This window comes from Plectropomus leopardus, chromosome 14, assembly GCF_008729295.1.
Source record: "Plectropomus leopardus isolate mb chromosome 14, YSFRI_Pleo_2.0, whole genome shotgun sequence".
Lineage (NCBI taxonomy): Eukaryota > Metazoa > Chordata > Actinopteri > Perciformes > Serranidae > Plectropomus > Plectropomus leopardus.
The window spans coordinates 20,793,489-20,817,869 of NC_056476.1; the positions used below are offsets into that span (position 1 = coordinate 20,793,489).

Here is a 24,381-nt window from a genome sequence, read left to right on the forward strand (position 1 = left end):
TGTTTTCTCAGCTATAATACAATGCATACAGGAATTTTTACATTGAAACACCAGTTACATCTGCCATGTTCAAATATTTGACCCCATTAACAAAATATGTATAATAACAATAACAAATTTACCAACAATAAAAGCATTTGTTATAATAGTCGGAAAGTCTCTTGCTATGCTTGACTGAGACTGAAAGAATCATGTGCGTCCATTGTACAACGGTTTATATACACAGTGATGAAAAAATACAGACATAACACAAGTGCTTAGGAAACACAAAGTTCATCTGCGAAAGTTGTTGAGGCTATGATTGATAAATTAGACACTTCTTCTGACAGATGCTCTCCTCTCATGTTGATTAGCTGGTGCAATGCTGCCTCCTCATGGCCTAAAGCACACACTGCAGGTGTCATTAAAGATTTACACCTTCTTGTTCTCAAAAAAAAAAAAAAAAAAAAGGGACAACTTGCTCTCGAGTCCTATTGCACAATTTATCTTCCAGCGATGGAAACATATACATTTCAATTTGAAAAGTCAGTGTTTTTTTTCCCCCCACTGTTGGCAAAAAAGTTCAAACTACTGTACAGTGTCACATTTTAAATAAATACTCTCCATTAACAAAATGTTGATGAGTATATTAGCATTTATAAAAACTGAAAAACATCTCCACCACTCAAAAGGAACCACTTAATTCAGCACCAACATCTGGTGGCAGCTTTGGCTGAAAAAGTAAACAAACGAAAAACAAATGCCAAATGAAAGTAGCAATCCAACACCAGCAGGTATTAAATATTTGTATTAAAATGAGCTTTCAAATCCCAAACCCACCTTTGTTTTTTTTAAACAGGGTTATACATATATAGAGATATTTTGTTTATGTGGATATTTCTTTAAAAAAAACAAACATTTTCTGTCATTTTGATAAATAAAAATAGAAAACCACAGAAGTATCTTGTCCGCCTCAGCGCCTGCCGTGTGAGTCCCGCCTCTCCTCCTGTCATAATTTCCCTAAGTGGAAGAGAACTTGGCAAATAATACCCACCACCCCCGCGTTGAGCACCGAGGAAATGGAGATGTCTAATAATCTGCTTTCGTACAGCACAAACTCTGTCTTGTTCTCCTCCACTTTCGCCATCGCCAACAGACCTTTAGCTGCTCTGCACATCATGTTTATGCTCGGCGGGTCCATGGGAGGGTGCCCCATGTGCAGCAAGCTGTGAGGGTTCTGCTGGTACTGTGCCATGCTAACACCGTCCTCCAAGAAGCCTACCAGATTGCCCACGCTGCTCTTCTGCATTGCGATGGCACGCGCAGCTGTGGGGTCTCCTTGTGCCAGGTGGGAGAGCACAGCCACCGCCATCTCCCTGTACACCTGCGTCTTCCTCTGACCCACGTAGCGGACCAGGACCGTGAAGAGTTTCTCCTGTCGGCTGAAAGGCGGAGTAGCCAGCAGGAGGTCGACGTTGCCGCCCTGAATGCTCAGCTTGCAGAGGCACTCCAGCACCAGTCGCTGGGGGGTGAGCTGGGAGTGGGATGCTGCTGATGGGAAGGGGTCCTGGGCTTCAGCTGAAGGACACACCATCCAGTGGAGAAGGCCATCCAAGAGGGGGAGGCAGATGGTGTCCGGATAGGTGGAGAGATCCAGCTGACCCGAGATGTTAGCCAGAGTAACCATGGCGTTTTCCCTGAGCAGACTCAGACACTCCCACCACCACTCCTCTTTGCTATTCGACAGCCCCTGCTCCTGCTGCTCGTCTCTCTGGTAGCTAGGGGGCGACCTGTTCCTCTCCGGGTGCTGGTGGTGCAGTAAAAGCAGCCTGCCCAGAAGGAGAACCAGAGCAGGGTGGCGCGACATGTCCGAGTCATTCCCGGGGATAAAGGACAAGCTCCGAACGATGTTTGAGACGCAGAGGCACCGCTTGGCCAGCGTGTCCTGCCAGGCAGAGGTTGTGGAGAGCGGAGCCTCGTCCAGGCAGCGAGGCTCGTCTTCCAGCAAGGTGATGTAGTCCTGCTCGCCATCCTGATGCACCCTGAAGGGATAGGATGGCAAGGAGCGTGCAGGGTGTGCGTACGAAAGGGCGTCAACCCGAGCACACAGAACATCATCGATAGTAGCAGTGATATGTTTCAGTGGGTGTTTCTTCCCATCGTCCACCTTGTTTTCCTTATCTTTTCTCGTCTTTACATCTGCCCTGACCGGTGGTTCACTCCGGGGTTCAAACTTTGTCTGAATGTGTGCGGTTGAATCGCCTCCACCTGCCTGCCAGTGCAGCAACCCGCTGGTGAATTCAGTGACGTAACCTAAGTGCTCTGTCATGTCTTCCATCAGGTCGTCTTTGTGGACAATCTTGATGGGGAGCTTATCGTATTTACTGGCTTGTTTCGGTTTAGGTTTGAGCTCTGCGACAGGCGGGTCATCACTCTCCTTTTTACTCTCTGTTCCTTTTTCACTCTTTTCTTCTTCTTCTTTTCCCTCTGTCTCCTTGTCCTCTTCATCCTTATCCTCCTTCTTGATGCTCACCTCAGACTCCTCCTTCTCACCGTTCACCTCAGATGACTCCAGCTCCGCAGCAACTGGTAGAGCCTCCTCCGTGACGCCTCCTGCTTGATCTGCCTGCGTCTCTGTTGCCGGAGCTAACTCAGCTTCAGGCTGAGTGGTACAGTCTATTTCTTGATTGGGGGCGGCTTCTTCTTTGTGGTTAGCAGCAGGCTCCAAAAGACTTTTATGAGCCATGGTACCCACCTCAAACTCCTCCAGGATGCCGAAGATCTCAATCAGGTAACGGCGGAAGTACTCCACAATCAGCTCAAGGAATCCAGGCAGCTGGTCAGACAGAGATAACAACAATTCAAGCAAAGGAAATCTAGCTTTTTTTCAAATTGTCTTGAATCATTTAGATTAGACTAACAAGTGATGAAATGGTGAGTATAGTATGTTGTAATGTGAATGTTTATTTTTATATTGTCATCATGTATCTGTGTAGACCCCAGGAAAAATATCTGCAATGCATAAGCTAATGGAGATCTAAATAGACAAACAAATTGAGTTTTATGGATCTTTACTACAATAGAAAAGGTTAACCTGGAAGATCAGGTCTAAAGAGACACACTGTGTCATGCCGTCACAGCGTGCTCCAGCAGGCTAAATGAATCCGTTCTGTCAGTCAGAAGTGAGGTGTCGACATGAAATTGGTTTTACCTGGGAGAGGTTAAAGGAGCCCACGGTGCTGTCGTCGTACAGCAGGATGTTGATGGTGTCTAGAGCCCATGTGCTCTCTGCCAGCAGGCCAGACTTCAGAGACATCATCACGCGCCAGGCCTCAGGCGTTCCTGGGGTTAACACAGCAGGATTTTTGGAACCAGGATGAAAAAAAATGGTGATCAGACAACGGTCCAAATGATAAAAGAGGACACTGAACGGATTAGATCGTTGTAATTCCTTTCATAAAATTTACCTCATGTTGGGCTCACTGTACCTGGAAATTAGGTTTAGCCATGTGATGAAATTGTGTCTTTATTTTAAGAATCCACAAATTTTCAAGCTAAATGCACAACTAGAAGCGGCAAGTCAAATTTAAGGACCTCCAAGTGCTTTTACAAGCACTCAGTTTTATTTTCAAGGATGAAATTGTTTCCTCCACAACCATCTGTCGCTAGAAAATTGTGCAAATTTGTACATGGAGCAAATACATGCCACCAGAGTCTAAAATCAATTTCTATTAATTAACTGCTGCTGATTTTCTGCTGAATTACAGCTCAAAACTCGTACTAATGGCTGACGTTGCTCCAGTGTGAGTGTTTTGCAGGCTAGGAAAAACATCCTGGTGCTGACCAGTTACTGGGGTTTGCCATCGATTGGCGCTAACACAGTTTAAAATGGTTAGTTTAAAATAATTATCTAATACATTTTATAAAATAATTCATCATTCTGTTCTTCAAGTACTTCAAGCGCCTCAAGAACCTTGTATCAACCTCACAGCCTGAGTGAAAACAGTAATAATACCACTCCGTCTCACCAGTGTCCTTGGAGGTGAGCTTGCGTCGAGGCTTGAGAATCGGCATGCTGGCCTCCACTGATCCTGGGGGGTAGTTGAGGTCCCGCCGCAGGTTGGGAGGAAAGTGACCCAGGGGTCCACCTCCCTGTGAGCCCATCATGGCCATCCCAGGCTTTGGCATCTTCATGGGTGACATGAACGGTGCTTTGCTGGGCGACATCCTTGAGTCCATGGAGCGCTGGAAGGCCCCCGGGCTGGGCGCTCTGGGCAGGTGGTTGGCCATGGATTGGGAGTTGGAATAAGAAGACGGCTGGCGTGAAGACAGTGGAGCCATGCCGCCTGATGATGACATGTAGGGAGACTGACGGTGCCACTGCTCCTGCCCCGGCCGCCCGTCCATGTCATCTCTACCGATTGAGCCGTAAGGCGGCATTTGTGACGGCGGCCCCTGTCTGTTGGGGTAGGGGTAGCCGAGATCTGTCCTGGATGGCCACATGTTGGGGCCGTCGGTGGCATGGTTAGGAGTGGGTCCCCCGCCCATCATACTGTGCTGGCTCTGACCGGAGGGGGCCATGCGATCGCGGGGGTAAGGGTAGGGGAACTGTCCCTGGATGGGTCTGTGTTCAGGGCCCGAGTACCCACCACCGTAGTGGTTGTACATTTCCGGCTGCTGGTTGGCATACTGCATGGCGTACATGTCGCTCTCGTGTCTCTTGGGCGGGGGGCCATACATGCCGTCCATCGGTCGTTTGTAGCCCTGCTGATGCAAGAGTGTAGATAGTAAAAACACACAACCATAGAGAATATATTCTCATCCTTCTACAGCTACAGTGGTGGTATACAATACAACTGCTACTACTATTACTAATACTAATAATAATAGTAACAGCAACTTTTCCATGTTTTTTAGATACCAATGAACTGAAGTCAGAGCATCTTTAGCTTCTGCACTGTGACGTATTTCCAAATAAAATGGAATATCTGAGCAATGTACTGTTACAAGAGGGGTTTAAATTAAATCCTTTGCATTTGATTGGAGCGCTAAAGATTGGGAAGGCTTAGTGCAGAGCGAGTTTAGCGCAATGCAGAGCTATACCAGAGAAAACAAAAGTTTTGTCCACTGATATCCAAACACACTAGCTAGTTGTCTCATTTGATTGGATGAACTTTTGCTAACACCCCTTTAGTGCAGGATGAGTCACCAAATACTGGAAACAATTTTCTAGCAATAAAGACAGAGATGTTGATGTAAAAGTACTCTGATAGTGATTTTTGACATATATATTAAGAAATAAATTAAAAAATTAACACAGAGACACAGGATAAAAAAAACTGAGAAAATGTATTTTTCTTTGAATGATGACTTAAATCCCAGGCATGGAAAATTATTTACGGTTATAATTAAGCCCAATGCGCTACAATGTCTTTTTGGCAGAAATATGTTATACTGTGTATTATCAATACATGAAGTCACAGTGAACAATAAAATCCTCTGTTTACTACTTACAAATGAGCTATCTTACCTGTTGCTGCGGGTACATCCCAGATGGATGCATCCCATATGGCATGCTGGGATACTGCTGACTGTAGCCATCATGTCTGAAACAGAAAACAGTACGAAAGAGGAATATGTCACCCGCTGGTTAAATATGATTAGAATTTTTGGAAAGATAAAAATGATAATGCTATGCCGCACACAGGTGCTGACCTCTGCTGTGACGGGTATCTACTGGGAGAGTACATGCTGCCCTCGCTGTTAGAAGGTCCCATGTTGTTCTGACTCCCAGGGGGACCCATGTTCCCCTCCATCCCCATGACATGGTCCGGCCTGAGGATCAAACAACAGGAAAGTCATCATCACTGACACAATTTCTACTGTAAACCTCTATTTAGAATGTATCTCCTGTGCTGCCCATAATAAGCAGATATATTAAATAGTTTTGTTTTAATTTAGTTAGTTTAAGTTTAGATTTTTTTCAAACATGCCAAATAAAATGGGAGAATAAAATAAAATTATTGGAAATATTCAGTAAACAACATAAGTATTTCATGTCCAAAAAGGAGAAGAAGGAAGTGAATACTTATCTTATACTTATACTTATACTTTAAGTTCTACCACCTTTTTTCTCCAATTTTATTTAACCCCCCCAATTCTAAACATGAATATTACCAGTTTCTGCCCCAATATTCACCACACACACCTTGATCAAATTAAACATGAATTAGGACAAAACAAGAAACAAATACACACATTATAAAACAAAGACAAGACTTCAATACAGAAAACAAAGTCACTTTATCAAAAGCAACCTACATATCTTGTATCGTCTTACTGTGCCTGTTCCCCTCTTTGTTCTACCATCTCTTATGCCTCCAATTAATTGCTTTTAAAAACATGTTATATTTGTTAATTGTTCTTTTCGTTTCTTTTTTTTTGTAAATATGTGTTATTGATTTTCAGTGTCTGTATGCCACAGAAAAGGGTACAAATCATGTATATTTGTCTCCATTTCAATCATTCGTCCCCCCGACCGTTCCTTCCCTGCCAGCCTGCTCACCCACCCACAGGACTACAGGTTACAAAATACATCCAGGTGAAGGAGGGAAAACAGCACAACTTCATCAAATAATTGTACAAATTGCTCAAACAAAAGCAGAAAGAGAGGGGAAAGTATATACGTATATATATATAAAATATATTTAAATAAATAGATAAACAAAATGACAAAGCAAAACGGCTTTCTACTGTAATGAAACGTTTACTGGTACCAATCTACTCTTTATCAAGGGGTTCTTGTAGCAAATGAAAACAATCCAAAAAGGGTATCCAAATCTTAATAGAGGTTGGAAAGGACCTTTTGAATGTTTTACATTTTTTAAATTCCACACTACAGGGCTCATGTTAGGGAAAATTCAAAGAAATAAAGAGATTTTACAGGTTCACCTTCCTCTGCTCTGACTTGTGTGCCTACCTCCTGTCGTAGCCAGGCCCGTATGGATATTGCGACCTCTGGCTCATGCTCAAGGCTGACGGGGGTCGACCATACATGTCCTGCATGCCCCCACCGGGCATCTGGCCTGGTATGTAGGGATCGGCTCCTGCCACTGTAAAGAAAGAAAGCAAATAAGGTAAAGGCATGATAAATTATCTAATATTATCATGAACGAAATGGAAAAGAAAAAAGATTTTATTTTAACAAGCAACTTACTATGATTCCCTGCAACCATGCAACAGAGGCTTAACGTTTCTTTCATATGCATGAAACGTATTTTCTGTTGAGCACCAGGTGGCAGCATTTCTCTTTGAATATTCACCACTCTTGGTGATTAAACCTATTGTTCTGGGGCTGCAACTGTTGTTATGCAGCTAACATCCACCATATTATTCATTCAGACTCCATTCTCTCCAGCCTTCAGAGGAGCCGCCATCCTTTCTAAAACTACTGTTTGTTCTGAAAACTAAACCGCACGAGTTGGTCAAAACAGGTGCTTCTCAGCAGGATGGAAAGGATGAAAGGTTGAGAGCGAGGAGGATGAAAAGGACGAACAAAGTTAGGATGAGACGAAGGCTAAGCTACAAGAACATCAGACGCACCGGTGCGTTTTTTTCCGATAAAGGGATGTGTGGCGTAACAAACAGTTCTCATCTCCTTTCATAGTTCTGGTGGTAAAACACACACACATCTGTCCTGACAAGACAATGAATTAGACCAACGCGTCAGACGAAAGAACAATGGCCTTGGGATACATGAGTCATTTTGACAAAGTGCCATGTAAGTTTATGTAAAGTTTTATGATGAAGTTTGAAATTTAAATCATTTAAAGTTTTTATGATAATACAAAATAGTTGATTCCTGTGAGTCTCAAAATTTTCTGTGAAACTAGGGAAATGTGTCTAGGGCAATGACTGTATATAAAGATGGACAACAAGACTCCACTTCATCCCACTGTACAAAAATGAAGCCAAAATATCCCAGATACGGGCGCTACCATCTTGCGCATGTGACGTCATTTGGAGCCAAAGTCTGTGCAGAAGCAATAGGGAAGTGAAGCTGTGGTATCATGTTCCTGCCGACACACCCGTCCGATCAATTGGCACATGTTGAGTGGCACAGACAGCTTTCGATCATGTCACACATCCTTTTTTTCAAAGAGATTCAAAAAGATACGCACATCCTGTAGTGAGTGCTGGATGCAAGATAAACCAAAATGTGAAAAAAATAAAGGTTCGTATACTGGGGAGCTCCCCTTAAAGAATTTTATCCGCGAAAATATGTGACGTTTCAAGTTAATAAACTTAAGTCTGAGGAAGAGCGGTTTTTAGCTCGAAGCATCACTTATTTTCGCTGAATAAAATCCTTTAAGGGGTGCTCCCCAGTGTGTGGACCTCTATTTTTTTCACACATCTTTTTTTTCCACATTAAAAACTGATGAAACTAAACTTATCAGATGAGCAAACACTTGAACAAACAGCAGGGTGATAACAACCTAAAATGAAAGAAACCATCCTCCAAAATGTTACTGAGGTGCACTTTAAGTTTTCAGTTCGTCTCAGCCGCTATCATGGAGGGGGCAGAGTTTATGGTCTATACTGCAGCCAGCCACCAGGGGCCGCTCAATATGCTTTGGCTTCACTTTCGGGGAGCTGTCATGCCGTCCATCTTTATATACGCTTTAGGTGTAGGGCTTGGTGTTTAGGTGAAAGGGTGTCACAGCAGGTGCCTCACTCACTCTTCCTCATCCCGGCGAAGGGGTCCTTGGTGTCGTACTGCATCCTCATCATCATGTCAGGCATGCTGAGGCCCTGCTGGTAAGGAGCTGAGGGGGGGAGGGAGGTAGCGCGCTTCTGGAAGGCCGGGTCGCTCACCTCCGAGAAGGGGTCCTGTACGCTCACGCTGCTCCTGGACCAGACAAACAGGGATGGAGAGACAGGGAGGAGAGAGAGTGGAGAAAGTGTTTGAGAGAGGAGGTGGAGACCATGGATCACACACACTGAAAATATGGATATGATGTGTGCTGCGAAGGGATTCTATGCTTTTATTTTGAAAAAGATAATTTTGTGTTGTCATTTTTTTATTTGTTTAAATGATGGATGTTTCATTTAGATGTGAAATACTTCAGATAGTGTAAGAATATAGCCAAATAGTCAAATTAGTAGTAAAATCAAAGGTGGTGGAAGATGTACTTAAACAGTAGCTGTTGTTACTGTTGCATTCAAATAACTTAAAATAAAAAAAGTACTAGGCACAAAATGCACTTAATGTATTAAACGTCCTGGTGCAAAATGACACTGGTCAGTGAGATAGTATTGGATTATTATTACAGACGCATTACTGTAAGCCTATATGCAGCACTTTATGTTTCATCTGGTAAAAAGTAAAGCGCTTTTTAACGACTTGTACTGTTACGCAGTGAAATCAATGCAGCGTATCATATTTTATAAACTGATAATATGTGTGTATGTAAAGCGCTGATCTTAAAAGCAGCTATCCAGTAAATGTAGTGGAGTGAAGTATCACTAAATAGAAATACTAAATTAAAGTACAAGCATCTCAAAAAACTTAAGCACAGTACTTGGATAAATCTATATTGCTACTTTCCACCACTGTGTGTGTTTTCATTTGATTTGTGTCATGCATGTACAAGTGGCCTGCCAACATGAGCTTAAAAGACACCAAATACTCAACTGCAATGATAAAAAGACCACTTGTTAAGAATACAACTTCTCACACATAATATCACAGACAAAGCAAACAAAGAACTGTGTCTTCTCTCCCAGCCTGCAAATAAAATCTGCCACAAAAAAGGCCCCCATCCTTTATAATCACACAACAAGTAATCAGCAGAAATGAAGGACATTATCCAAAAAAAGTAAAAGCCTTCAAAACATCATGTAAAAAGCGACACCACACAATACAGATTTTGTCTTCAATCTCAGCTAAATCGCTTTAAAAATGTGTCTGAACATAATGGTGCACACAAAGAGCTTTGCCTTTAAACCCTCTGATGCCTGAACAAATCGGTTTGATTTCTGTCAAAAACATGGGATAGTGACGAGCAGGAAATGGCCAAAAAAACGTCACAAGAAAATTACCTGAAAAATAAGGGAAAAAATAGAAAAAGGAAAAGCAAATGACCCCTAAAGAGGGTTCTAAATAAGAATTAATATGTATTTTTTCCTGTTACATGATTTTAAATATATAACTTAGAGAATTGTAAATAGAGTTTTCTTGACATTTTTTGACATGTTTTTGATATTATCTAATGGAAAATGAAACAAGTTTTTTCATGTTTTAGGGGTTTAAACGCTGGTGAAGAAAACTGATGTTGATCCAGGTGTTAGGATTAAGGTTAATTAAAACCTGCTTCATTACACTACCGTAGCTTTATCGCATATATGAACATAAAACCCTTGTTAATACACAAGGAACAATTTGTGCTGAATGAAATGAATATCCTACTGCAAATCGTTTCACAGAATCGACAAAATTGATCATAGAAAATATGAGACTACTACTGTTTTTAGCAAGAACGGCAGAAGCAGTAATAGTAATAATAGTAATAGTAGTGCAGTATTTAAAAAAAAAAGCAGCAGCATCACATGAAGCAGGAGCAGTGTTAGTAGTGCAGTATGTGTGTGTGGTACCTGTTAGGGGGCAGCGGTGTGACCTGTCCCAGAGGGGTGGTGGCAGGTGTGGGGGGTTTCAGATCTCCCGCTGCCTCCGCTGTAGAGCTGCTGCCCGAGGACTGTGGCGTCTGGGGGCCTTGGAGGGAGCCGCCGGAATTAGCTAGAAGACACAAGTATCCTTTTTATTATCATTCTAGCTAGACACGATTCCAAATTCACAGCAAAAAAACTGTAACACATGAAGACCGTGGGGCTCACCCGTCTTCAGATATGATCTTGAAGCTGGTTTGAGTAAGAGCGGCCATAGTGGGGCTTTTCGCTGCAGCAAAGTGCTGTATTAGAGAGATAACTTTGGACTTAAGGCCAAAGCACTAAGTGTTACCCTACATGAGAAGTGAGCTCGAGCAAACAGCCTGTGCGAGGGCAGGGAAGATGAGTACGGAGGGACTGCTTAAAGAAGGAAGAGGAGGAGGGAAAGAAGGCAGGAGGTAAGGATGAAGAGAAGGGAAGGATTTCACAGGGGGAATTGTCCACAGGAGCAGTCGCACAACAGCTCTTTATTTGGAATAAAGTTATTCTGGTATCAACACCAGTATTGTAAATACCTCTGACACTGCCTAAAATGCTGGATCGGGTATTGGTGATTATGCAAGTCTATGTACAGATATGATGCAGCGTAATTTATTAACACACTTAAAGTAGTTACAGACCCAGAAATGAATTCTTCTTTGCTGCCACTGGCAACTACTGTTTTAGCACAGTGAAAAGGAACTTATTTCCACAAAATAGTGTAACATCAGCAAATATCTGCAATTTTAAATGATTTGACACTGGAAAGTGTAGAGGTGTGGCACCAGTGTGGCCAATTTTGTCACCAGCAATCTTGTAAAACCATTCAACAAAAAGCCATTCATACAACAGTGGCTTCGTTCACATGCACACTATTGTTCAACTATTATTCAGAATATGAAAATATTCTGAATTTAAATGAGTCATGTAAACGGCATACTCTATTTAGATATTCTGAATTTGACCTTTTTCCGAATGTAGCGTTTTCCAATTAAAACATGTGGAATATGCTGATATTATTCAGATTTAATAGCATTCTTTGGACATTTATACAGCCAATTCGGAATAGTTTTCAGAGTTTTTACTGGAGTTTGCAACACATGGCTTTGCAAGGCGTGGTGGCAGAGATGCATGCCCAAATGAAAAGCCAACATTTCTGGTCAGAAGAGGAAACATTCTTTTAAACTTTATGAAAGTCTTTGATATTAAGAGGTTTTTGGATATGTGCAAATATCATTGCACCAACCTTTTCAAGAGGGTGGTTGAGGAAATGAAGGAGGGAGGCTTTGTGCATACGGTCAAACAAGTCCGCCCCCTGTGAAAAACATAATGCAGAAAAGTGGCACAAGCGACCTAACTGTTCTATATTTTGATGTGATAAATATTATTATTTTTCAGTAGCCATGTAAACAGCTTAGAAGGAATATTGTCTTTTCAGAATAAGGGCTAAAACTAAACTGCTGTGCAAGCAAACATGCTCAGTGATAAAGATCAGTTCACATCCATTCAGGGTTAGTAGTATACAGCTGTTTTTTTTATTTTATTTTACCAAATAGTATTGGATAGTATTATACTAATAGTATTGGTACTATGTATCGACCAGTATGTAAGTTCAGTTATCAGAATCGCTATTAGGAAGATGAAAAACAGCTAAAGCTGGCAATCTTAAGGTTTGCCACAGACTTGATGAGGGGTTGATACAGAGCTGGAGGCCGAAGATCTATTTGAAGAAATTATAGTGTATATGTCTACTATTAGTGTTTCTATAAAATCAGATTATGTGAGAGCTATTATGTCCCCTAAATATAAGTGAGGAGCCTGAGAACGACCTCCCATAAAACAATACATCACTTCACACAGAGACTCCAGCTGGAGTTAAAATTGGGTTAGTGTGCTCTCTTGTTATGACACCATATTTCTGTGAATTTCTCAGTTCAGATGACTAGAAAATTATAAGAGAGCTGAGCAACAAGAGCCCAACACACAAAAAACCCCAACCAGATAAAACCAGGGGATACAAATTCCCAGAAGCCGTTTTAATGGGAAAGTGTGGATGGTTCCAGCTAAAAGAAGACAAAGACGGAGGAAGAGAGAATATGAAAGTGTCCTAATGAGCATTTAGCGTAAGAAGAGTTTCTCTGGAACAGCCTCAGTGGCCTTTCCCTGCACCGCACGTTTCCACGGGAAAAAAAAAGAAAGACGTAGGCTTTAAAAATTCATGCAAATTCTGAATTATTCAATGATACCTCCTGCCTCTACATCATAGGAGACGGAGAGAAAGAGAAAAAGAGAGAGAGAAAGGGAGAGATGGTTATCCCATGATGATGAGCAGAGGTAGGAGAGGGGCAAGGAAGGGGCAGCGAGCATTAGGGATTCTTCACTTCCTGCGATATGCCTGCTTCAGACGAATACGGACGCGCGCGCACTCACACGTGGAGTGCAAACAATGGCGGGGTTAGCCAAGGTTAAGAGGTTTACCATTCCTCAAGAGCAGGCGGGCAGACAGACAGATACATAATACCAAGCAGAGGGGGTTACGAAGATGGAGGGGAGGTGGAGGAAAGCGTGAACTCAAGTGCCCTCTGCTCCACATTTAGAGGGAGAAAAGAATGACAGAGGAGGCAAGAGGAGGAAAAAAAGTGTGTGAGTGTGTGTGTGTGTGAGAGGCATGTGGCTGACGTTTGATGTGTGTGCACACGAGAGGCTGTGTGTGTCAGCGGGTGACATAATCCAAAGGGGTGGTAGTGGTTAAGGGGGGGAGAAAAAAAAAAAAAAAAGTCAGTCAGCCGAGCCAGTTTTGTGAATGAAAGGTGACGGCGAGGTCGAGTTTGTTTACGTTCTACATTCCAGTCCTCATTAATCACTCCCCCACACCCCAACACCACCACAACTACACACACACACACACACCCTCTCCACCCCCTGCCGCCCCCACCAGCCCGCTGGACAGACTCCCTCAGTGACATCATTGGGCTGTCAGTCTATATATAGGCTGGCAGGGTGTCTGTGGGGCAGTTTGCACTTTGGAACAGGAAAGCGTGGATAGTAGATCAAGACGGAGGTGTAAAAAGGAAATGAATGGGACTTTTTTTGCTGCTTGGTATTCAACACTTTGCATAACACAATTTACACGAAACAGCCAAAGTTTTAGAACTGGGATGTGTAAAGGGGCAAACACGCTGAAAGTGATAATTGACGCGCCTCATTTGACACGTGTCAACTGATGCTCCTATGGTGCGCTGCAGGCGTCAGATTTGAAATGCCAGCACCACAGAACAAGCAGTGTTTCAGGAAACACTCACTATTTATGCAGAAATTTCGTATATTACAGGCACCCAGATTAATTTTCTATACATTTCTATTTGAATAATGTCCCTGTTGTTCACTCTGCTGCATGTCCGCTTCTCTGGCTCACCTCACTGTAGTCAGTGTTCATTTGCAGTATATTGTGTATGCTCAGTTTCTGATTATGGATGGTGCAGAGGTTAAGAACGTTCCATGTTCAAACCCTCTTGGTGGCTTGGTCCGTTCTGTGTGAAGTTTGCATGTGTCACTGTAGGTTTTCTGTGGGTTCTCCGGCTTCCTGCCACAGTTCAAAGCCTTGCAGGTCAGATGAATTGTTGATTCTAAATTGGCCGTAGATGTAAATAGTTGTCTGTCACTACATGTCAGCCCTTTAATAGGCTGGCAACCTGTCCAGGATGCGCCCTGCGTCTCGTCCAATGACAGCTGGGATAGGCTCCAGCCCATTCGCAACTCTGAACATGAAAAGCAGTTGCAGAAAATGGACTGATGCTACTATTATTATCAATAATTTTTTTTTATTATTCTCGTCATCTAGGGGAAAAATCTTTATATTTTTATCCCTATTATCGAAGTAGGTACTGTGATTGCAAAAAACAGCTTTGGGGGTCTTCATCAAAACAGTTGACTGCACCTCATAAGACTTTTTGTTGTGTGTTTGGACATTTAAAACATTAGATGTGTCAGATGCTTTCAGTGCGTTTGGGCCTCAAGTAAAAAAAAAAAAAAAATCTCTATTCTGACTTCTGAATGTATATCATCACAAGCACCTAATTTTGTTATGAATATTGTTAGCATTTTAAATGCAATGTTGTCACTTAAATGACACTGATGAATTGCAATCATCAAGAAAATGATGCACTGCAACAAACAACAACAAGCAAGTGTATCTGCACTGAAGTCATTTCACTCTATTGAAATATTTCTATTGGTTTGGCATTTTGTGGTCATTGCAGTTTATTACTACTTAGGTCTTATTTTCGTAGCATTGACCACTATTTTCTATTTGTCATGATAACATTGTTCTCATCAGCTGCCAATGTATGGGAACAAGGCAACATTGACACACTGAAGTCAGATAGAGCATTCAGACAATCATACAGGTTGTAAACAAGTCAACAAGCAGCCAGATTAGGGTTGAATGTTTTCCTGTGATTTAAAGGCTATTACCTCACTGTAATATATGTCTTGTTCCTCTTGGGTTGCTGGGATATGCTGCCATAAATTACGTTTGATATCAAAAACAGTGCACTAGATAATTTATCATGATTTTGATGTTTATTCTTTCATAAAATATATGGTGATATTTTTATTAAAGGAACAATGCCCCTTAAAACTACTCTATCTTTGAGGTGAAGAAATCACAGTGCAAATTACAGAGAATCATTTAATTGATTTAATCGTGATAATAATCCCTCATAGCTCAGGCTGTGTGTGATTCTTTCACAGCTACAGTTAGTACATTAGCTCAAAGTTAAACCAGGATGTTAGTTTATTATAGTTAACTAAAACTAAACTAAAAACTAAAACTAGGTGTGAAAAAAAATAGTTAACAGAAATAAAAATAAAAACCAGACTTTAGGAACAACAAACAAAAAACTAAAACAATATTGTGTACAAAACTAACGTAAATGAAATAACATTACACACCAAATGTCCTGAGCGATAGTCTTTATGAATTTAGCCAATTTGTCAACACAACAATCATGATGAGGGATTGGTGTTTATACGCACTAGCAAGACTACATGACTGTGAATCCTTTGCCTTCAAAAATTTTGGAGTTGTTATTATAATACCTATTCTGAATTTCTTAAATCTTGCCTCTAAAAATATCATTTAGAAAAAATTAAGCTAATACTGAAACTAGTAAAAACTAAAGTAAAACTAAATATTTTTAAATAACAAAAACTAAACTGAAACATGCAAATCCAAACTAACTGGAACTAGACTGAATTAAAAACAACAATTTAAAAAATAAAATAAAATAAAAACGATAAGAATTCTAAGGAAATCTGTCTGTAAACTGTGATGGAGGTACACAGCTGGCAGTTTGGGTCATAATTGTACTGTTTGTCTTTGTTTTCTCTTTGGAAGAAGTTTAGCGAAGTTTAGCTTTACGACCTGTCTAATAGTCAGACGGATGGATGAGTATAATGTTTGGAAAGGCCGCCACAACTGAAAGACGTTATAAAAAAGAAAGAAAATAACCTTAAACATAATTACTCTTCAAAATGCGTATCATCTAAATGCACTATGGAACTTGTAGAGTACTTTGTAGAGACAGCTTTTTTGGTCTTCTCTTACATTAGCGTTACAGTACTAGCCTTTTTTACATTTTTCAGATAATATGAAAATTAATTCCAATCAAGTGTTGCAGCATAAGCACTTTACAGTTTATTGCAGCAAATCCAAAAGGTGCTCTAAACATCCCAAGTATTGACCTTTCCATATTTCACAATATAGATAGCTATCTGTGATTATGTGTACCGTGGTCCCATCAGCTGATGTGGGCAAAATGAGATTCTGTGAAATTGGTGTTGTTACGTCCCCTTGGATAGATGAGAGGGGGCTGAATTGTGAATTATAAAGTGTTCTGAGCGAGAGATGAATTCATTCATATGTGTTTATATATGCGTGCGCAGCACATGTGTATTGTAGGTATGTGTGTGTGTATGCAAATGGAGGCAGATGCTCTTTTTCCACCCACCAGGAAAAGCAATCTGCAGTGTCTCAGGCAGGTGAAGTGCTCTGATGTTCTATTTAAAAGCCAGGGTCACTTTTCTCATCTCCGCTGCAAATTAGAGACGTGACCTTCCCGCTCCATATCGCTCCAACTCTTTCTCTCCCCTCCTCTGATCCTCGCGTCATAATTGTGCACGCAGACACACGGTGCAAACAGGTAATATACACAAACAAAGAGCATCCTTTGTGTTCATGGTGCTGCACCAAAACAATATTACTTAACCTCCAAAGCGCTGTAATCAAATAAAGGCGAGTCCTGAGTTTGAGGTGCAAGTGGTGTTCATATTGAGGCTCAACTTCATTAAACTAAGAATCTCCTCATCAAAACAGCGCTAATGTTAACTAATCTTGCTTGGGTTTTAACGTGTGTTCATGTATTCATGTTACATTCTTGTTTGCTGTTTTTAATAACGTAGCACATGCTGGCAGGCCAAGGTACTGTTAATTGTTAAGAGGTCAATTCAGCCAAATTACGAACAAATGTTTTCTCTCTTCCCACTTGCGGTATTTGCAATGCAGATTTTGTTGAGGTTTGTCATTTGTAAAGGCTGTAAGCACCGAAAGTGCTTAATCTGTCAAGTAAGAAACTAGAATTACTGCCTCACGGTTATATTTCTCTGACAATCAGTCAAGTTACAGTTTACATCCATGACAGAAGATTCAAATAAGGATGTTGCTGAGAGGAAGCTGCATATTCTTAAATTTGGGTGCTTTACACATATCTTCCTCCCAGCAGCACAGATGATCTATACAGTCAGCACAGTTTCAAGACGAACGCCCAAAAATAGTGTCACCAATTCAGAATCTGACCAAAAGTCTCACCTTCTGTTTCTGAGTTATGATATAATGGTAAGAAAAGTGTTTTTGCAGCACATTTTGATGTCACAGTAAAGTTGACCTTTGACCTTTTGGACATAAGATGTCACCACTTCATCATTATAACCTATTAGACGTGTGTGTTTTTTTTTTCATAATTAGCAAAAGAATTTATGAAGTTATGGCCAAATGTGTTTGTGAGGTTTATGAACCTTTGATCTTCAACCACCAAATTCTAATTCGTTCATTCTTGAGTTCAACTGGATGTTTGTGCCATATTTAAGGAAATGCCTTAATGGCCTTCTTGAGAAGTCACGTTCATGACATAAAATGGGTGCAAGGTCAGTGTGACCTTTGACCATCAAAATCTAATCACTTCAGTCTTTTTTTTTAAGATTATTTTTTGGGGCTTTTTATGCCTTTAGTCCATAGGACAGGTTAAGTGTGAAAGGGGGAGAGAGAGGGGATGACATGCAGCAAAGGGCTGAGGCCACAATCGAACCTGCGGCCGCTGCGACGAGGACACAGCCTCCATACATGGGGCACCCGCTCTACCCACTGAGCCACCAGGTGCCCTTAATCTTGATCAAATTGATGTTTGTGCCAAAATTTTAGACATTTTCACACCGGGTTTTGAGATAGACGCAAAGTCACAGTGATCTTTAAAAACCAAATTCTAATCAGTTCATCCTTGTTGCCTGCTCAGGGGCATAGACAATATTCTAATTGGGTAAACTGGCCCTTTAACTATCAGTGCCTCTATTTGTAATCCTCTGATGGAGCACAACAGCCAACAATCAAAGCTTGCACTAACAAAATCACCTTTTATTTCTTTGCTAAATTTACCACATAGCTAATTGGTTGCAACATCAAATGCAACTAGGCCAAATGAGTTGACTCTTTTGCAACTTTGTCTGCCACCAAAAACCTAAACTAGTGAACAAATTGACACAACCTACTAAATCTGCATATGCAACTAATATATCAGTAAGTTCCCAGTCCTTCAAGATGTCAGCATGGCAGCTACCTTCACTTCTAGGCTCTGACTCAGCTGCAGCAAAGCCTTTATTGTGGTGATGTTGCATGCCACATTGTCATGAATACAGATCACTCTTTCTCTGATGATTCCCGACACCTGTAGTTTGATCAGCAGCACCTGTTGTTTGGCTGCCAACAGATGGGAGAGTGGAGTCGTAGAAAAACCCAGCGAGCGAGTCTGTTATCAGGCCTTACCAGGTGAGGGTGGCTGGATCTTGACCTGCTTCCTGCTGTCCCCTCCAGCCACGCTGCTTCCGCTGCTGCTGCTGTCTGCCGGCGGCTCCTCTCCCCTCTCCATCTTACACTCGTAGGCAAAAAGATACTGGATGTACTGCTTCTTGAGCGAGCTGGCGGAGCTGCTGGAGGTGCCCACGTTCAGGGTGGAGGACAGCTCGCGCCACTTCTTGTTCTTGTTTACCTAGCGGTTGAGGGTTGGGGGAAGACAGCAATAAAACAAATGAAGATTGCACAATTATGCTCATGTCTTCTGTCTATAGTGTAATGTATCCCAGTAGTCTCAGCCGCACACTTGTCATGTTGCCTGAAGTATGGTCGACCACAGCCTGCTGAATTTAATCAAAATAATCAATTCCATGGCTGTGCACTTAATGCTTTTGTACTTACTGGAACCACAGAGTTGTAGGTCACTCTTAAGTGTTGCACATACTTTTCACAGTGCTGCTTTGAATCTAACAGAAAAAAAAGTACCACATTATATGGCCAAAAGTATTTGGACACCCCTGATGACTCACTTTTAATCTGGTGCTGTTTTTCATTAGCCTGGGAACCAGGCAGATCTGTGAGCTCATGTTTTATTTGCTCTTGCAGATGTGTCTGGTCCGACTCCTGTTTGGACAGATTTCTATCAGACTTTTCTCAGGTCGGGCCAATCATAACCATTTAGCTGATATGGGGTATGTTTCCAACAATGACTGACAATGTGCAGAGCCTTTACACTTAACACAAAATAGGCAATGATGCCTCTCAGCTTGTGCACCTTTGTAAACAGCCAGTCTGTAAGAAATCCCACTTTGGGAGGACTTTTAAGCCTTATTTGAGAGGAGGTATTCTTGAGTTATGGCTAAAAACATGTTTTATGAAGTCACCATGACCTTGACCTTTGACTTTAGACCACCAGATTCTAGTCAGTTCATTCTTTAGTCCAATTGGACATTTGTGCCAAACTTGAGGAAAATCCCTCAAGGCCATCTTCAGATATTGTGTTCATGAGAATGAGACGCATGTAAGGTCAGTGTGACCTTGCCCTTGACTACCAAAATCTAATCTAATCAGTTCATCCTTGAGTCCACTCGAATGTTTGTGCCAAATCTGAAGGAATTCCCTTAAGGTTTTCTTGAGATATTCACAAGAATCGGCCAGATGGACGTATGGACCGACAACCCAACAACATAATGCCTCCGGCCTCGGCTGTTACTGGCAAAACAAATTTCCTCTATAAAGGACAATAAAGTAAGAATCTGAATCATCACAGCTCATCTCTGCACACTGTAGTATGTTTACATTTGTCTGTTGCTCAGCACTATGTCACATTTCATTGCTCTGATTGGTTGTAGGTCTAACCTGTGGCGTCCACAGCCGTTGATAACACCCCTTGAAGATCCAAAATGAGAAGTCCCAGACTAAATCGCATTTGTCAGCAATGTTAGGCTAGTTTTTCAAGGTCCTCAGTTCCAATTAGGGAAAATCCCAACACTTTAATATATAATAATATTTTAGACAATAGTGCAATTCCAGTTTTGCAGCAACAGTTTGAGGAAAGTCATTACCTGTTTCAATCTGACAAAGTCTCAGGGTCATAAAGCAAGGTCCATAAAGAAAGCATTTTTCAGATATCAGTGTGGAGGAACTTCACCAGCCTTCACAGAGCCTTAACCTCCACCTTACCCATTCAACTGACAGTAAAACTGACTACGGGCCAGACGCTATCGCCCAACTGAAAAGGAGAAAATTCCTGCAAGTTACAAAACAAGAGTGGAGGCTATCAAAGCAGCATAAAAATGTTCATGGCTTTGGAAAAAGATGTGTGATCTTTGTGTGTCCACAAACTTTTGGCCATGCAGTCTTTGCCATTTCCTGATTTCTCTTGGTTTTTTTGGTCAATCTCACTACCAATAGTATGTAAAGCTTTAAAGGTTTTACATTTATATCATATGTGGTTTGAGACATATGGAGTTTCTACAAAATCAAGTATTGTGATATTTTCAAGAATGTGGGTTCTCAAAATTGATTTCCTTCTCTTGAGTACATCTCTCACCATTTACAAGCTCACCATATGCCCCGCTGCTTCAGCGCACATTGCTGGAGAATATTAAATAGCGGCTTCACATGGGCAGAATGATATGAGTTTACTGTATGCCTTCTGTTCGTAATACTTTTGGTAACTGTGTATCTGTTATCTCTAACATTTTCCCAGCATCAACGTTACCATGGCGAGGCCTCCTATCTCCCGAACAGCTATGTAGAGCTTCCATAGGTCCAGTGGCTTCTTTCCCACAGCGGGAAGCTGAGCGACAGGCGTGCCTCTCTCCTCCATGAAAGTCAGGTACCGCTCCACCCAGCCTCGCCTCTCCGGCTCCACGCCTAGCTCAAATAGCCGCGTGATTCGCTCACCACTGAGGGAGGAGGTGTTAGGATTGGCTTTCTGGTGAGCAATGAAGAGAAAAAGAGGAGGCAAGTTTTATTTTATAATATTAATAAATGTTATATGTGGTAGACCACACACACACACACACACACACACACACACGCACATATATATGCATATAAACAAAATAACAATGTCGTTTTTACACTTCTCATTCATCTCCTACACTTGACATGTGTGGACACATCATTTATATAACTTTTTAAATGCTAATTTGGGGAATTCATGCACAGCATATTATACACAGTCCGCTGTGCAGTTTATTTTTCTTTGCCATATCCTAATGCTGTTTTCTGCTACAACAACCCACTCTCCCCATGAGGATCATTAAAGTTTCATCCCGTATTTACACATTCTGAAGTAGGCCCTTGGTTGAATGACCAAGCAAAAATAAACACTTCTTTAGAGCATTTTGTTCCGTGTGCAGCTTGTGTTTACTTCAAAGTTCACTCACAGCACATTCATATCCCTCAAGTTCAAACTGGTGGACGTAGTTTAATCTAACACAGCCATGTCTGGCTTCAGTCCAGGTTCAGAAAAGACTTCTGTGGTCTAAGAACCAGCTTTTGATCATGTAATTACACAATAATCCTTCAGTCATACATGAATCAATCAAAGCTGCAGCAGCTTGTACTGACATTATTGTCCATAAAGGGAAATTCACTGATCGTTAAGTCGCTTGGTTTGGTCTCTGTGTCTATTTGTTTATGTAATTACTGTACTTATTCAGTAAATGCCCACATCCATCCATCCAATAGTGTTTGAGCTCCTGGTGCTTACAGGACTGGAGGGGGTCTTGAGGGGCCAAGGGGGGCTGCTGATGCTGTCGCTGTCGTCTCCGTGGTAGGAGGACAGGCTGGCTGGGCTGGGTGAGAGGGGGGAGGGCACAGGTAGGGCACCGCCTGGTGTGGCCGGCTGGGACACACACTGCTGGGAGCTACTGCTGCTGTTATTGTTGCTGTAGCCGTCCTGTAGCTGGTAATGAGAGAGAGAGAGGATGAGGACTTCCATTTTCTTTGTGTACAAGCATCCATCGCCTCCTCACAATCAGTAAAACGTAAAAAAAAAAAGGTTATCGTATATGACACATTTTGCTCATATTGCGCAGCCCTGTGAGGAATCTAACTCTATAAAGGAACTAGCAACTATAGCTATCAAATAAATGTAAACAAGTAAAATAACAATTTTTTCTTTTAGCATGTAGTGGGGTGGGAGTTTAAAGTAGCATAAAATGAAGTCAAGTAAAGTACAAATACCTTAAAACAGTACTTAAGTGCAGTTCTTAAGTACTTATACTTAGTTACTTTCAACCACAGAAATAACCCTTTATAATAGCCGCAGTACAGTAATATTATGTGAAAGATTCTGCATGTCTTACTGCTATTGTGTCTTTGTCTGCATGCATAAATTCATGTGTTTGCATGTCAGAGGTACAGAATAAAGATCAGTATGTATTAGTCTGTGTGTGTGTGTTTGTGTGTGTGTGTGTAAGAGAGAGAGAGAGAGAGAGAGAGAGAGAGAGAGAGAAACTGGATACTCGCTCCACTTTGTGTAAATCACTCCATGTTCGCTCACATCAGTGTGTGTGTGTGTGAGTCTGTGTCTAGTCCTTCAGTGCATGTGTACATAAGTTTGTGTGCGTGCGTGTGTGTGAAAGAGACAGCGAAAGAGGGAACAACAGCTTGACAAGTGCTTCTGGTCTGTGTACAGAATGCTCATGTCAGCAAAACCTTATCTTTCTCCCTCTCTTTCTCTCTGCATCTCTCTTGCTTTCTCACTTTCCCTCTCTCTCTCTCTCTCTCTTGGCAGACAGATCATCTCTTTTGGGAGCACTGGGGGTCTTTCTGGCTGCTCTGACTGCCTTAAATAATTCAAAAGGCCCTACTACCGTAATCAGCAAAAGAAAAGACAGGGATTTGGAGGGAAAAGACGTGTAGTGGATGTGATGGAGTGTGTTTGTGCACGTCTGTGTGTTCTGTGTGTGTGTGTGTGTGTGTGTGTGTGTGAGAGAGAGAGAGAGAGGGGTTGTTAAGCAAAAACAAGGGGAGGGGGTAGAAAAGAGCAAAGAGCAGAGTTCTGTTGTTGCTGAGCTGAGCCAAGCCGAGCTGCAATTGTAGGGCAAAATGAGAAGTCAGCATTGTGTATTGGGATGTGTGTGTGTTTGTGTGTATGTGTGAGCCACTGAGGAAACAGTGTTCAAGAGAAGGATGGTGTAAATGCATGAGTTACTGGAAAGGCCAGTGTGTGTCTTCATGCAAAGTAAAATAAATGAAGAAATATATGCATGTGTGTGTGTATTCACTGTATTTATGTGTTCTGTTTGAATGTGTGTACATGCATGTGTGCACTACAGATGCAGAGCCCTCTCTTTCTTTCTGTGTCTCTCTCTCTCTCTTTTTTTTTTTTGCAGCTCGGGCTGCCAAAACATCAGCAAGAAGAGAGTGCTGGGGGCAAAAACAAAGCGAGGAAAACATTAGGAATGGTAAATGTTAAACAAATCATTAAATATGGCGAGAAAACAACAGAGAAGCGGCCCACTGTGCTGAGGCAGCATATGCTGATCAGATTTGGTTTGCTTCATTAGCAGAGCGAGATCAAAAAACAAAACAAAACAAAAAAATGAGAGAGAGGGAGAGAGGAAATTGCAAAGAAAGATGGCAAGAGGAAAAAAGGTCAAGGAGGTACCTTTGGTTTGAGAGGCTCGCTGGTGGGGCCGCTGTCGTCTTTTGCGTCCGTTTTCGGTTTCCCATCCGGACTCATCATCCCATCTCCTGGCATTCCCATGGCTCCTTTACCAAGAATAAGGAAACATTTATCCCTTTGTAACCTGTGTTGACATCAATTTTCTTGTGCTTTCAACGCCATTTAAACCTTTAAAAGTTCAGATTTCTTTTAAACAAAAAGAGAAAAAGGTAATCAGCAACTTAATAGGAAACATCCCAATTGCAATAACCTAGTTGAGGTCAGGAATATGACCTGGAAATTTGCTATAAGTTTAACTTAAAAAATAAGAACATACAAATATAAATGTATATACTGCACTTTTTTTTCAGGCAATTTGTTTGGTTTTTTTTTTTTAACTTTTTTGAAAACTTTCCTTTTCTGCTTAATTTTATTGTAACTTTTTACCTTT

At 41.6% G+C, this 24,381-nt stretch overlaps 1 protein-coding gene across 6 annotated transcripts in view; it reads right to left on the reverse strand.

Moving 5' to 3' along the window:
• Positions 1-948: 948 nt before the first annotated feature.
• Positions 949-24,381, reverse strand: part of LOC121953429 (AT-rich interactive domain-containing protein 1B-like) — a 246,244-nt gene continuing 222,811 nt past the window's right edge. For 4 of the 6 annotated variants that reach the window (XM_042500529.1, XM_042500525.1, XM_042500527.1 and 1 more), the window contains 12 exons: positions 23,934-24,037; positions 22,029-22,223; positions 21,030-21,245; positions 18,779-19,001; positions 10,633-10,774; positions 8,718-8,887; positions 6,959-7,091; positions 5,695-5,814; positions 5,510-5,585; positions 4,008-4,746; positions 3,191-3,321; positions 949-2,815 (listed from right to left, as the gene is read on the reverse strand). In XM_042500529.1, coding sequence (XP_042356463.1) covers positions 989-2,815; positions 3,191-3,321; positions 4,008-4,746; positions 5,510-5,585; positions 5,695-5,814; positions 6,959-7,091; positions 8,718-8,887; positions 10,633-10,774; positions 18,779-19,001; positions 21,030-21,245; positions 22,029-22,223; positions 23,934-24,037 — 4,076 coding nt within the window. In that variant the 3' untranslated portion in view covers positions 949-988. The remainder of the gene's footprint in view (positions 2,816-3,190; positions 3,322-4,007; positions 4,747-5,509; positions 5,586-5,694; positions 5,815-6,958; positions 7,092-8,717; positions 8,888-10,632; positions 10,775-18,778; positions 19,002-21,029; positions 21,246-22,028; positions 22,224-23,933; positions 24,038-24,381) is intronic. The other 2 variants (XM_042500526.1, XM_042500524.1) reach the window with 2 other exon arrangements.